Genomic DNA, 15,320 nt, shown 5'->3' on the forward strand with positions numbered 1-15,320 from the left:
ATCCATAGTGGTGAATAAGTGGTTATATGCATTGATCATTCGTCGCGATAGCAGTTGATGCTACAAGCCAATCTTTATTATGTGAAAATAGGTTGCTTTTGATAACGTGACCATTTGCAGTTTTATTTTATTTTTATTAGGGGTCCGAGCAACGAAGCTGCTTGGCCCCAATTGTTTATGTAACGTATTCTTTTTTTCTCAAATTCTATAAAAGTCATACAAAAGTCAGCCTATACCGTTAGTCGAAAACTCTTGAAATTTTCAGGTATGGTTACCAATAACCCCCTCTACCCATAAACCCAAATTTGGTAGTACTGGTGGTACTGCACCCAAAGGTGGCGCTATTGTAAAAAATCAGGAATTAGGCTTATTTCTCCTCACCGGATTGACCTGGACTCAAAATTCTTTCAGAATATTAATCTCTAGAATCAGATGCATTCATAAAATCCTGGTCTTCTGCTCTAAAAATGTTTACTTTTCCCACAATTTCATAGAAAACCCAAACGTCCACAGTCTCAACCCATTTTGCCTATATGACCATTTTGTTATTGTTTATCTACCATATGGCTATCATTAGTTGGATACCATTAACAGTGCACATTTTCAGATCTGTACTCTTTAAGAAAGCCCTTAATTCTCTTGTGAAATGTGTGCTTGGAGTTTTCTTGATGTTGTGTGCTTATCAATAGACATTTTCACAATGTGAATGAGGCTTCATGCAGTTCAGGAATGTCAGTGGCTCAACGGGATAATGCCTTGTACTGGTGATCCTTAGGTTGAGTTTTCAAATCCCGATTAGAGCATTATGAACAAGCTGAACATGACATTCTGTCATTGCAACTCATGTAAGAAACACAACATTGAACAACACCTGAAATTCATTAGGCAATCGACATTCCGGCTCATTAGTTTCCAAGAATCGGACTGCCAAGACACAGTATGGTATTAAGGGGAACTTCTTCTATAACCATTTGTCCTTCATAATGAACTCTGTCATATTAATATTTCTTCCATTAGTGTTCTTGACAACAAATGTTTAATTTACCCAGTATTTCAATGATTTTTCAGGTATTTGCTTTTAAGAAAGCCCTTAATTCATTTGAGAAATGTTTGCTTGGACTTTTCTTGATGTGTGCTTATCAATAGACATTTTCACCATGTGAATGAGGCTACATTTCAGATTTGTCAGTGGCTCAATGCGATAATGCCTTGTACTGGTGATCCTTAGTTTGAGAGTTCAAATCCAGATTAGACAATTATGAACATGCTGAACACGACATTCGGCCATTGCTCTGCAGCCCAGTCACCTGAAAGCCGAGGCACAGTATGGCAGTAAAGGGAAATTCAACATCTTTCCTTCATAATTATGTCATATTATATATCTTCCATTAGTGTGTTCTTGACTTTTCATTTTGCTCGGACCCCGTTAATCACCGCAAGTCTGATTAACGGGGTTCGATAAAAAAAATATTTTTATATTTGTGTCGGAAACCACATTTTCTCAGAAAGAGCAGCGAAATAACATGTTTGATGTATTAAAGAAAGCACACCCACTCATCACATCCCTGATGATCCTCCCTGAGGTGGTGCATTTCATAGACAACATCGCTCATCGTAATGCTCCTACGCAACAACGATACTAGATAAGAATCACAAACGGGTCGTAGTCATGGGATAACGCACACCCTGCATCCTACACATCTTAGGCCATAAGGTTTTGTCTCACACATATTCTCCAGTGCTGTTTGTCCCCTCCAGAGTCCTGAACAGACAACGAGGTGCAACATGGCCGCCCCAATTGAAGAGGACCCACTCTCTGTGTAGATATAAAGGGCTCATTCTAAGGTTACAAAAACACCATTCTTACTTTCACAGGATTATGCACTAATTAAAACTTGCCTCTGAATATTATATATCCATTTCTGCCAAGTCCGTTCCACTAGATGCTTCTAAATTCTTCCAACTGTACCTTTAAGCCCCTTCTCTGTTAAGGATTAGTAGCCGCATATATGTGTGTGTGTGTGTGCACGGAAATTACTATGGTGCCCTTAACAGGAGCGCCCCAGTGTGGGCAAGGCTTGGATGAAAGTAATACCAGCCTAAATACTTCTGTATCCGTGTGTGTGCCTATGTTTAACTGTGTGTCAGTGTGTCTGTGTGTGTGTGTGCCACGGTCGTTTCCTGGAGAGTGCTCCACTGTCAAGAGGCCAATGAGAGCCTGCCCTGTTGTTGCCTTAGGGACCACAGATTAAGCTAATTCCGCCCATGCACTACGATGCTCTGCAACAGCATGAGGGGAGAGAGAGAGAGAGAGAGAGAGGTGAAGGGAGAGAGGTGAAGGGAGAGAGAAAGAGAGGCAGAAGGGGGTGAATGAGAGAGAGAGGGAGAGAGAGAGAGAGAGAGAGAGAGATTGAATGGAGTGGCTCCTGGGATGTGGACATCAGAACAGAATAGAGATCATAGCAACCCTGGAGGAAGATGGGAACGGTTAAACCCAGGAGAGAGTCCTGCTGGGTGTAACGGGTGTGGGGAGGTGTGTGTGAGTGGGAGGGCCGTGCTGTTGGACTCCTGCCAGCCCTGGACATTGCGTTCTGAAGGGGTGGTTGGTAGCATGAGGGCGCTGGCTAAATTAGCCCAGGGAACCGGCTGTTTTCCATAATGAACAGCATTCGTCTCGGTTATAGCCGGTGCTCTGTGGAGACTCTTTAGGCTCTCATGCTAATGCCCAACATGGAGTGGGCTGTAACACAGCCTGTTAGCTATGATATGGACACGGCTTAATCCCATAGCACTGCTAACGCCGCTAAAGCTTCTGCCACGTCCCCCTTTAGCAATGTTAAAGATCTATCTATCTGCATGTTACTGTTATCTATCTATTTGTCTGTCTGTCTGTCTGTCTGTCTGTCTGTCTGTCTGTCTGTCTGTCTGTCTGTCTGTCAATCAATCATTATGTATATTTGTATGGTTGTCTGTTTCTCCAAGCAGAATGAAAGAAAAAGACAAATTGTGGGATGAGAACCAATGGAGATGTTTGTGTTCCAGCCGAGCTGGTGGGATCTGGCCCTGATTGGGCCGGTTAACGGCTCACTTCCTCTCTTAACGAGCGCAAAAATGAATATGTATCGGAATATTGCGACAAACACAATCATCGGCTCCATTAAAAAAAAACTTTGTTTGTCTCCCCTCGACGCCATCAGGAGGGCTCGCAGTGGGTGTTAACAAAAAAAAACGCCGTTTTGAGACGCGCCGTACAATCAAATTAAAAGCTTATCCAGCTGTTAAATTCAAACGGATTTAGTATTTTGCATTTTGATCCAGATTTGGTTACACAGCGCTAAGTGGGTAAACTTTTATTGAGGCTGTTTATACAACAGAGCCCCCTGCTGTCCGTAAAATGACCGGCTGTAGGCCTATTTCAGTGTGTTAGGCTCTCCGATGCGAATCAGCTTAAAGGCTCTACTGTGCTCCACTAATGCAAATAGAAAAAAAAGCAACCGGTTAATTAAAATATTCCATTCTCTTTTCTGCCTTCTTTGGCAATTTCCTCCGGTGCAGCATGTGGTGGGAGTGTGTCCGATAGATCGATGATCAGGATAAGGACTTTCTCCCAGTTCCCGTTTTTTCCCTCGATAAATTGCTGTGTGTGCGGTGATTATACAAAACCAACACGATGTCATTGTTTATATGGCGTCGTAAAACCAAAGCAATTACCACCCCCTCTCCCCTACTGAACCCAATGCATCCCATCCCCTACCTGTTAGTTTATGCTGCCCCCTGTTGGTGAATATTGCATACCGCAAGTTAAAGAAGTTAAACAACACTACTTTACCATGTAGCAGCCATGAAGTAGGCCTAACGCAAACCACTGGTTATAGTGTTTTATATAGCACTAGGTATTCAGCAAAAACAACGATAACACCAACAAACCTGCTTTATTAGTGTTGTTTTGGTTAGAAATTTGTGTTGTGGTCCATCATTTATATCCCTACCCTAATGAGCCCAATCCATCAGCTAACACACACACACACACACACACACACACACACACACACACACACACACACACACACACACACGCACACTCTTGAAGGAGAACGGGGCATTCAGTGGCATGAGGCACCTTGGACGTTAAACTCGGGTGCACAGAGAGGGAGCTCACGATAGGCTAGCGAGCCAGATGAGGTAAAGTCACAGAGTACAGGACGGAGTGAAAGTCAGCTGAGAGAGGGAGAGAGAGAGAGAAAGGGAGAGAGGGAGAGAGAGAGATAGACACGGCTGAGACACTGTTACCATTGCAGGAGAGGAGATGGAGAGTATGCCCGGAGAGTGATAGGACTACAATTGAAATTGGAAAGAAATTGAAATAGCTTAACCAAAGCCAGAAGAAAGTATACATCATTGGACAGACACGAGTTAAAGCTTTTATATCTCAACATTGAAAGAGAGCGCCTCCAGTTGTGGCCATCAGTACAAGCTGGTCGTAGGTAGAGGGCTTGAGATGGACGGAGAGGAACAGAGTGACAGTAGTCTACGCGCCATAGCCATCGTTGTGTTGTGCTGCGGGGCCGTGAAGATGCTGCACCTTATGGGCGTCATCAGCGTGGAGGGTGAGTGGCCACCGCCTCCGTCACAGTATTCAGTCAAATATTGAGGCAGATGGAGTGATACTTCCTGAGCCCAGGGGCGTTACTACGAAGGACGGCCAGACCTAACAACCAAACGTTTTTTTTTTTTAATTTAAGTCGTATTGCTGATGTTTACTTTTTTTCGGTGTACAAAAGTACTGTCATTTGAAAATGTTGATTAACAAATTGACTTGCTGAAGTTATTTATAAAGTTAAGTGAGGTATTTAGATTACAACCAAAACAGTTTTATTGGTGTACAGGTGAATTGTGATTGAGATCCTAAATTCTGCGGCTCTTATGAGTTAGCCCAACGTAAGTCCGATATCGGGCGAATCAATGACTCTTCCGTCCTGAATGTCGTGGTGTCTTCCACGAGTACTCCTTTTATTGAATAAATGTCCCAGCTGGATTGATGTGAGCGTAGTTTGGGCTGGACACCTCATCTTTTCCTATGATAACCCTGTCCGAATCCAATGGATATAAAATCACTCATGTCTCACTTTATTTCCACCCACAACTAACAGAACATGCTATGGAATGCATTTCAGGTTTAGAGTCCCTTTTCACAGAGGCTTCGTTGTAGGACAAACACATACGTCGCTCATATCACAAATTATCTGCTCCATTTATGCACGAAGAAACTTGTAGTAGGCGTATCTTCACTAGTTCAGTCTACCACCCGTGCCCTGGTAGAGATTAGGAGCAGACCCATAATAAGTGTTATGAGCTATACCAGTGTCCTACGATGACACTTCGGTAAAGATGGACTTTTGGCAATAACAACACTGGTTTACTGTACAGAGCCTGGCTCTCACTTTAACAGCAAGGCGGTTGTCCCTTTAATTACCCCCGTTCTCCGGGCTGTCTCTACAACGGACAGAACGTCTTGCAGTGGACCGTTTAATGAGGTGTCCCAAGTTTAAATTATTTGTGCTTATTTTAGAGGGTGTGAAGGTGACTGCGTTAGAACAGACCGGTACAAAGGTCTTTTATATCCTCTACGGCCGGAGAGGCCTGCATTGTGTCCGCCCACGTGCGTCCTGGAAGACGCTAGTGTGTGCGTACTATAATATCCCTCCACCTGTGTGTGGGCCTTTATGTTGGCGTGTGTGTGCGCACGGACCTGCTTTGTGTGGTTTGATATGTGGTGGAGGTGCATACCTTGGGTCCGCTGGGACTAAGGGTGTGAATTACCTCTCCCTGGGCTGTAAGCCCTCGCCCATCCTGAGGTGTGTGTGTGTGTGTGTGTGTGTGTGTGTGTGTGTGTGTGTGTGTGTGTTTGTCTGTGTGCATGTGTGTGTTTGAGTGTGTGTGCCTGCACGCTCGCGCACATAAGCACATAAATGCCCGTGTTGCAGTGATGCTTATATTGAGTTTGTGAGTGTGTGTGGTACGTTAGGATAGCAGTATCACTGTGTGTGCGTGCCTTTCTGCGTAGGGGTGTGTGTCAGGTTTGTCCTCTCTCCCCTCCCCTGAAGCAGAGTAATGAGCTGTTAATGATGGTGCTGAGGGAGGTGAGGGGAGGGATGACCTCTACCTTCCAGTACCTCCAACACTGTCTCCATCCCAGCCTGACACCCTCTGCCCCTGTCTTTGCACTGGCTTCCCTTAATTAGAGAGCGAGGGAAAGCCGTAGGGCAGAGTAAGGGAATTAGACTTACTACTATACTGCTCTCATATCGTCCAATGTCGTCATCGCCGTCATCCATCATCATCATCATCAACATTGTTATAATCGTCCGCACAATTAATTCGGCAGCCATCTTTAGGAGGGCTGACCAAAGCACACTCACTCTGTGTTTTCGCTTGGTCAGGTAGAACAGAACGGAGCAAATCACTTTCCCTTTCACCTTGGTCACAGAGGCCCGATGTCCTCTGAGATATTTTGAGCTTCCCTCCCACTCTTCGATGCTCCTGCATCTAATTTTTCGTGTGTGTGTGTGTGTGTGTGTGTGTGTGTGTGTGTGCTCAGACAAGGTGGACGATGACCTGGAGATGACCATGGTCTGCCATCGGCCAGAGGGCTTGGGCCAGCTGGAGGCGCTGACCAACTTCAACAAGAGGGAGCTGCAGGTCCTCTACCGCGGCTTTAAGAACGTAAGACCCCCACCACCACGATGTTCTCTTACACTGGTACACATCATGCACACCAAGTCCACATTGGGATGCCATGCAGGTGAATGATTTATATATTGTGAATTTAAGACTTATCTTTTTCTCTCCAACCGTCTCTCTCTCTCTCTCTCTCTCTCTCTCTCTCTCTCTCTCTCTCTCTGTTGCTCTCTCTCTCTCTCTCTCTCTCTGTTGCTCTCTCTCTCTCTCTCTCTCTCTGTTGCTCTCTCTCTCTCTCTCTCTGTTGCTCTCTCTCTCTCTCTCTCACACTCTCTCTGTGTTGCTCTCTCTCTCTCTCTCTCTCTCTCTCTCTCTTCTTCTCCCCCCCAGGAGTGTCCAAGTGGTGTGGTGAACGAGGACACCTTTAAACAAATATACTCCCAGTTTTTCCCCCATGGAGGTACGACACACATTGCGGTTTTACAATTTCCAAGCATTGTGTGTGGGTGTGTGTCGTTGTGTACTTTGTGTATTAAGGAAACTTTTCTCTGTCTCCTGCAGATGCCAGCCCCTACGCACACTACCTGTTCAATGCTTTCGACACAGAACACAGCGGCTCCATCAAGTTCGAGGTAGGGGGAAACAAAAACTTGCAACCGCGGAGCAAACATCCTTACACGTGAATTCTCCAGTGCTCAGCCAGCACTTTGAGGGTCCCTTACGACCAAGAATGATGATCCTAGTGCTCAATATTATGGCTCAGTGTACACATGCCCAACGACCACTCACACAAGAGTGACGCATAGCATCAAATGAATTCGCTTTGACGATAATAGATCACCGATTTTATTTGAGTTAACACACATATACTCTGTTCTCCTTGCATGTGAAAGATATCCACGGCCCCTGGGGCAATAGACGGACCCCTCTCTGCACATTAGGACTCCTCATGATGAGTGAATAAAACTGATATACACTATAAACTCAAACAACGAATAGTAGTACTGTAATATTGATATAGAGATACTCCTCACGCTTCTTTTATGCCATCTGGGCACAGTGCCTCAGGTGCTTCTGATTACATTAACGAGGGGACGAAAGGCAAAGGCTGCGATGACAGAAGTGAAAGTGTTGAGGTAAACGTCCTCTTAAACCACAGTGGTGTCCTCGGTTCGGCTGATTGTGTGTTACCGTCCAGGACTTTGTGATGGCTCTGTCCATACTGCTAAGAGGCTCGGTCAGGGAGAAGCTCCAGTGGACCTTCAACCTCTACGACATCAACCACGACGGATACATCAACAAGGAGGTGTGTGTCTGCGTGTGTGTCTGCCTGTGTGTGTTTCTGCGTGTTTCTGCATGTGTGTGTGTGTGTGTGTGTGTGTGTGTGTGTGTGTGTGTGCGAATGCATGAATGTGCGTTTGTCAGTGTGTCTGTGTCCATGTCTTTATATCGTTAAACAATACAGAAGAATCCGCCAGAGTTTAGTATCTGCTCATGATTGAGTTCATCACTGACTTGTCCCGTGTGAGCCTCACTAACCCTGTGGGCTCTGCAGGAGATGACGGACATCGTAAGAGCGATATACGACATGATGGGGAAGTACACCTACCCCGCGCTGAAGAATGACTCCCACAAACAGCACGTGGAGGCCTTCTTCCGGGTACACGCACATCACAATCATTTCAACCGTTTGCGTGTGTGAAGGCGTTGCGCTAATTTGATATTTAGCATAACTATTTGTTTATCAAATTTTTTTGTTTTTCCTTAAGAAAATGGACAAAAACAGAGATGGAGTGGTCACTCTAGATGAATTCATCCTTTCCTGTCAAGAGGTAACAATTTCTCCTTCTACTCAGACTTTATCTACACTCTATCAATATAAATTATTTAAAAATATATACTTACGCTTACTTATTGTGGTCTTTGCCAACGGTTATGTGGTGATGTCGACAATTTAATGGTTGAATTGGAGGTTTTTCGTTGGCTTTGACTACCCTCTAGTGGTCAATGTTGTTATCACACAATTTAGCAATTGCATTCTTTACACGCCTCTTAATCACCATACCAAACTTTTCCTTGACTCCCTGCAGGATGAAAACATCATGAGGTCTCTACAGCTCTTTGAAAACGTCATCTAGTGAAAAGAAAGGAGAAGAAGAAGCAGCAGATGGGAGAGAGAGAGAGACAGAGAGAGGGAGAGAAAGAGAATGGAGAGCGGAGTATGTTTATCGTGCGACAGTAAAGGGCTTCTTTCTGCAGACGTTGGGACTCGATGTCCCCAGTAAACCTGCTATGATGGGATGTCTCCAAGCCAGGGGCAACCTACCTCTTTTGATATTTATTTATTTATTATGATTATTATTATTACTTACCTTTTATTAACAAAGGCTTTTGAGCATGCACGCTGTTTCACAGCAGCGCCCTCAAGACCGGGACGGTTTTGAGACCCCCAACCCACAAATCCCCCCTCTCCCCCTTTTTCTCACCCCCTGATTTGACCTACCTATGAAACCTTAACCTTTGACCTCATGCGTCCACCTCTCCTACACGTTGTTGCTGGTGTTGAGTCTGTGTATATTTCGTACTTCATACCCGTGTCCGAACACTGAGTACCACTGCCGTGTCTTGCTATGTCCACCGTTTCCCCCGCAATCGCCGAACAACTGAATCCCGGCCGACCTGTTCTCTACACTACAGCTTCCTGTGGTGATCACTCAGTTGGGAATCATCAAATCAAAGTGCACTCTAGAATGTGGGTGATTATTGACACATTGGCGATTATGATCTGACACGCTGCCATGAATATGCATATGTATCTACAGGCATGGAAGACAACATCTCGCCCTGGTTACTCAGCAGCGACCGCTTCCATTGCATTAAGAAGCGGGCTTGTTACCGGCGTTCATTTCTCCAAAACGTGTCAGTTTCCCTCACACTCATATTTGGCGCTAACATCACCGAATTCGGGCCTGGCGAATCCAGCCGGGGGCCAGACGCCTGTAGGCCAGGCCGCTGGCCAGATGTGAACCGTGCCGTTGAAAGTGTTGACCGCCTTGTGCATGGTTCCCGTGGTTGTGGAGCCCCTGCCTCCTTCTGCTCTGTGTGGTCCAGTGGCGTGGGTCGGTGTATTAGTGTTGTAACGACTTGACTGTAAACACGTGTCCGTACAGTGCGTCTACCTGCTTATATCACCTCTCTGTCCGTCCCTTCTGTCTGTCCGCTTCTCCGTCTGGTCCCATGTCCCATCGTATCGGTACAGGATCCCTGATCCACGTTCCTCTGTGCTGAAGCTGCCAGTTTTTGGTTTACAGGCAGAACAATGACTTTGTGTGTGTGGGAGTATTTTTCGAGGGTTAACGTCCGAGTGCGTCCGTTTGGTGACTCTGTTCCCGTGCTGTCGATGAGTTGAGAACCCCTTGGGATGTGGAACAAGCGATGGCGCCGTTGTTATCTGGGTTTCTTTCCCAGAATTCACGCACTCAAACAAACTTAACTGGCGGTGGGATATCATCACCTCGGCGGACTGTGGGAAGAACTCCTCCGCCTCCTTATGTTGTGTTCAGCAGGAATAATCCGAACCCTGATAACCAAGGTGCACACAAAGCTCCTCTCAATACCCCCAACCTTTCACTGTGAGGGAGCGACGGCAGAGGTAGACTTCCAAGGATGAGGGGATGGGAGGATAGAGGGAAAGGTACAGGGTACAGGAGTGTAAAGGAGTGGAGAGGGACAGGAGTGAGGGGATGGGAGGATAGAGGGAAAGGTACAGGGTACAGGAGTGTAAAGGAGTGCAGAAGGACAGGAGTGAGGGGATGGGAGGATGTGAAGAGGGGAGTGTATATGGGTGGGGGGGGGATGGAAGTGTAAAGGAGAGGGGAGTGTAGTTCAAGAACGGAAGGGCTGGGGTTTACAGAAGTGATAGAAATGCAATAGAAAGTGTACAATAACTGAAAGGTGTGGACCTTTTCACTGACCCTCTAGGAACGGAAGCCATGTTGTGAACGAGAGCCATCCCTCGGTGGGGTTTGAGCGACATGCGCAAAAAATGAATCTAGCAACAACAAAAGCGTGTTGATTAATTACTAATAATAAATGATTTACCGTCATACCCTTTCACTGTGCTATGAATAGTACTGCAGAATCCTTTGGTGCGATGCGCCGTCTCAGTTTTACCCATGATTGCATACAGACATAAAGGGCAGACAGACAGATGGACCGACTGACTGACAGACAGACTGACAAATGAGCAGATGTACAGACATAGATACAAGCTGTCGAGATGAAATAATGTGTGTATTGCAAAATTGTATAAATCATTATATTTATCAATAAACTTTTAAAAAAAATGATATTCAGTCGATTTTTCTTTTTTTTCTGAAGAAATGCAGTGTATTCTCTTGTAGTTATACCATATCGAAAATGAAAAAAGCAGATTTTAGGCATTATAAACATTGTGATGGTTTATGCATCATATAGACACGACATTTACAACAACTATACAACTGTACAAAAGAGTTGCACATCTTCTTATCGATCTGAAAAATCACAGAACAACAAGGGAATCGATATATGTGCGTGAAACGAAGTGGAAACCACCAGTAATGCAACATGCATCCCTCTTCTTCTGACCCTCTTCCGTGTCCTTCTGAATCTATATCACTGTAAACAGTCGCTTCCATAAAAACCCAACACGCCCGGGCACTCACAGCCTGCATGTAGATATAATGCGTTGTAAATGTTGAGCAGGCCCTCCAGAACTTTATTACTTTTTATTGATTTTTAAAAATCTCTTGATTCATACGACGTGGCGTGCTTTATTCAAGTAGACCTCGGTGACTATTTATGAAGGGTTTATTACATCGCTATCCGTTCTGCTGGGCTGTTGTCCCAAAACGACTTTATAGGTCCTGGTTGAAACGCGCATTAAACACAACAGCCGCTTACGTCCTTCACAGGTCTGGATATATGTTCCTATCTCTGTTCTACTCTAAACAACAAATGTAAAAGCCTAAAATGGATGCAGGAATAGAAACCGGTAGAGTCCAGTCATTTAAAGTTCCACCAGGATTTGAAAAGTCTGAAGGTGTCGCTTGTGGAGGCCTGCAGAAAGGCCCATTCTCTCCGGGTGTCTCGATTAACAAACCGAGACACAATTTCTGTTTTTCCGAGACACAATTTCTTCATCCATGACGTCCCGTGGATTCTGTTCGTTCTGCCCGTATTAACGGACGTATGTTTTTTTTTTTTAAATAGTTGTTCTCCAAAAAGACATAAAGCTGCATATAGTGGGGTTTAGTTTTGTTCGTTCTTTTTTCTTTTTTTTTTGCACGATCTGTCAATGTCACCCAGCTTCTTGCAGCCTACTCCCTCTCCTCGGCCCACGGCTGCAGGTTCTGCAGGGCGTACAGGGAGGAGTTGTGCGCGCACAGCGGGTCCGAGGAGCCTGATTCGCCCAGGGACTTCTGCAGGGCGGAGTGCTGCAGCTGGAGGATCAGCCGATTGGCCTGCTGCCGTTCAGCCTCCCGCTCCTCTGCCGTCTGTCTCCTGAGGGGGCGCAATAAGAAAATGGATTGATAAAAGAAAGATGGAGAAATACATATATGCGGATAAAGAGAAGTTTATTTGAAAAAAGAAATGGTATTTAGGAAGAGGAATAGTGTTTAGTCTATTTCGTTTGAACATACTATATTAATTATTTAGTAATATTAATAATAATATAGTTTAACGTGGTGAATGGTGAAATATTAAGGGTTGGTATAATGCCCATTCTGATAACCCTGAAATGTTTTGTCCGTCAAACTAGGACTCTATTTACTAAGTAGACCTATGGCATTTAGAGCCACACTTTCTCATCAGAGGAATGCAGTATTGTTTAATGCAGGCAATGCTTAAATAAATTGTAATATAGGCCTCGTTGTTTTCTAATCTTTTAAACTGTGTTCATAATTTTCTCATTTGAATTATCGGGTTTAATCACTTTGTAAACAATCCCAAACCAAGTGTTCCATAATAGTATTATTATCAGTAGTGATAAAAGCAGTAGTAGAAGAGTATAGTATCAGTATTATTAATAGTAATAAGCTAGTATTATTACTTTACTAATGTATGTTTTTTGGTAAAATTATTTATAAGAGGAATGCAATTGGAAAAGTAGGCTTAAGCAACTCATCTATTTTATCATGCAGGATGAAACGCAGGCTATACGCTGTGTCGTAGGCCTACTATAGTCATGCATATATATTCAGTTACAATTTTCCTATAATTTATAAATACAATTGTAATTTCATGTCTGAAAACTGTCAGGCCTGTTAGGCACATTTTACAGGCCTATAGTCCACACTAAAGCTGCTTTACCTTGGTCCATATACCGGCCTATGGGGGGGGGGGGGTCTGACCGACTCACCTCCATTTGGTCCTGCGGTTCTGGAACCACGTCTTGACCTGCGCGTCCGTCATCTTCAGGCTCTTGGCCAGCGCTGCCCTCTCGGCGCTGGCCAGATACTTCTGCCGGTGGAAGCGCTTCTCCAGCTCGCAGATCTGCACCCGGGAGAAGGACGTGCGTGGCTTCTTCCGTTTGGGGGGGGTTCGGTTCTGGTACGGGTGTCCTATCCTCCGCGTGACGGCGAAAGGCACCAGGGCTGCTGGAGAGGGGGAGAGGTGGGAGAGGGGGAGAGGTGTGAGAGCGTTAAAGGGAGAAGAAGGGAAGGAGAGAGTCAGAGAGAGAGTGTGTGTGTGCGTGCGTGTGTGTGTGTGTGTATGTGTGTGTGTGTGTATACACGTGTGTGTGTGTGTGTGTGTGTGTGTGTGTGTGTGTGTGTGTGTGTGTGTGTGTGTGTGTGTCTGTGTGTGTGTTTGTGTGTGGGTTAGAGAGGCCCGTAAAACAGATGGTGCAGATAACATTACAATAAATGTGATTGCGATATATTTAAAAAAATAGAATGATTACATATTCATAGTAATAGCATTTGAAGGAGCCTTAAGCCAACAGCAGCTAAACCACACGGAGGCCTGCATTAAATTCACCCTGACCACTGCAAACTGTCCAATACTCAATACTGAATTAGACTCTTAATCTCCTACTTCATGGATTTGGTTAAAATTACATTCTACATTATCCACATAGTCCTAGTATGGGGTTAATATTTATTCTTCATTTACAGAGAGGTTTTCGTATAAGGCTAATTTAAAAAAGGTAAAAAAAATTTTAAAAAAAGGCCGTTGTTTTATATTTTTATCAGCCTGAATTTGTATTGCTTTTGAGCTGGTTTTCTCACATTTGAGGCAGGGTCAATTATTGGTAAATAACATATTCGTTTTTATCGTTTATTATGAATTCCTATTCATGAATGGTGTTCCTTGAATGTAATTTCATTTTGCTTTTCAATGTAGCGTGCAGAAACCCAGGCTAGGCTACATTAGGCCTTCTTTCTACAATTAACTCAAGCTCTCTGAAAGCCAATGCACGTCAAATATAATGGTTAATATACAGCACCTATATATGTTGCTATTGCCCACAACAAGAACCCCTGTTAAAACTGTCATGTGTAAATGAAGCCACAATACAGGCCTGTAATTCAGTTAGTTGCTATAGCTTTCAACGGATTCCTGACCTATACAGTCTTCATTCAGATGTTGTTTGGATGGTTTGTGAGTCGAGTGACTGGATAAACATTCTGCATTACCTGATAATCTATCCTTGGAGAACCTGTTCCCTATCCAGGGGAAGCACAGCCCTCCGAAGCCCGAAACCACGCTCTGCACCGGGGCTGGCGGACCCGTGGGTGGCATGGGTCTGTGGGCCGGGACCCGGATCACTCCCCGGGTGCCCAGGTTCCTGCTCTCTCCGTACGGCCCCCCCGACTCTCCCGGAGGCATGATGCCGGACAGGGAGATCGACAACGCCGCGTAAGAGGGCGCGCTGGAACCGGTAGGACTTCCTAAACTGTAGTAGCCTTCTCCGCTGTTTAGATCGGAGGGATTCTGTCTTCCTCCTGCGGTCCGCCCGCTTTCCGAGTCTGTACCGGCTCCGAGGATCTGGTCTATCCCAAAACTGATTGGTTCGTGGTGGACCGGCTTAGCGGGAGGACTCGGTGAGCTCGCTGCGTGATCCATCCCCAGCGTCGAACCGAGACTGGAGCAAGGGGATGCTTGGTTTGAAAACCAAACCAAAACCAAAAGCAATGACTATAAAATCAAACGGACAAAACCAAACTCATTTCTTCTACTCGTTCGAGTCCACTTGTCTCTTCGTAATCCAGATAGGTCGGTGTTTTAGTCAAACGAGTCCCATTTACAAAAGGAGGTTCTCCTCTGCAGGCGCGCTGGTGAAAGTTGGACTAGCTTGTGGTGGGATGTGACGTTGTGTCTCTGCCCCTCCGCGCGTCAAGACCCTGCGTCTCTCTCAGCTCCCCGCCTGACCCACGCACCGTGCTGCTCCATCACGCTCGACGTCTCATTGGCTGGCACTGAAATGACTGATTGCACATAAGGTTAAATGTTTTGGCACCGATACCGACGATTTCCCCTTAAACTTTATGGATGGCTGTGCAGATTGTTTACGATTCATCCTGACAGACGCATTATCTTTGCACCGTTTCGATTTATTCTGCACAAATATGATGGGCGAGAGTAGAAGATTCAGT

At 45.1% G+C, this 15,320-nt stretch overlaps 2 protein-coding genes across 5 annotated transcripts in view; one reads left to right on the forward strand and one right to left on the reverse strand.

The window, feature by feature from the left end:
* Positions 1 to 8,816, forward strand: part of kcnip1a (Kv channel interacting protein 1 a) — a gene marked incomplete at both ends in the record, with an annotated part of 39,903 nt that extends 31,087 nt beyond the window's left edge. For 3 of the 4 annotated variants that reach the window (XM_079744447.1, XM_079744449.1, XM_079744448.1), the window contains 7 exons: positions 6,599 to 6,723; positions 7,069 to 7,138; positions 7,240 to 7,310; positions 7,877 to 7,984; positions 8,234 to 8,338; positions 8,448 to 8,510; positions 8,769 to 8,816. In XM_079744447.1, the coding sequence (XP_079600573.1) occupies positions 6,599 to 6,723; positions 7,069 to 7,138; positions 7,240 to 7,310; positions 7,877 to 7,984; positions 8,234 to 8,338; positions 8,448 to 8,510; positions 8,769 to 8,816 (590 nt within the window). Of the gene's footprint in view, positions 1 to 4,498; positions 4,608 to 6,598; positions 6,724 to 7,068; positions 7,139 to 7,239; positions 7,311 to 7,876; positions 7,985 to 8,233; positions 8,339 to 8,447; positions 8,511 to 8,768 lie in introns of those variants that run through there. The other variant, XM_079744446.1, reaches the window with a different exon arrangement.
* Positions 8,817 to 12,038: 3,222 nt separating this feature from the next.
* tlx3a (T cell leukemia homeobox 3a) lies at positions 12,039 to 14,790 on the reverse strand (the record flags this gene model as incomplete). Its single annotated transcript, XM_079745055.1, has 3 exons — positions 12,039 to 12,222; positions 13,082 to 13,319; positions 14,361 to 14,790. 3 exons carry the CDS (start codon positions 14,788 to 14,790, stop codon positions 12,039 to 12,041), a joined length of 852 nt encoding a protein of 283 aa, XP_079601181.1.
* Between the last annotated feature and the right edge of the window lie 530 nt (positions 14,791 to 15,320).

The sequence above is a fragment of the Pollachius pollachius genome, assembly GCF_949987615.1.
Source record: "Pollachius pollachius genome assembly, chromosome: 10".
Classification (NCBI taxonomy): domain Eukaryota; kingdom Metazoa; phylum Chordata; class Actinopteri; order Gadiformes; family Gadidae; genus Pollachius; species Pollachius pollachius.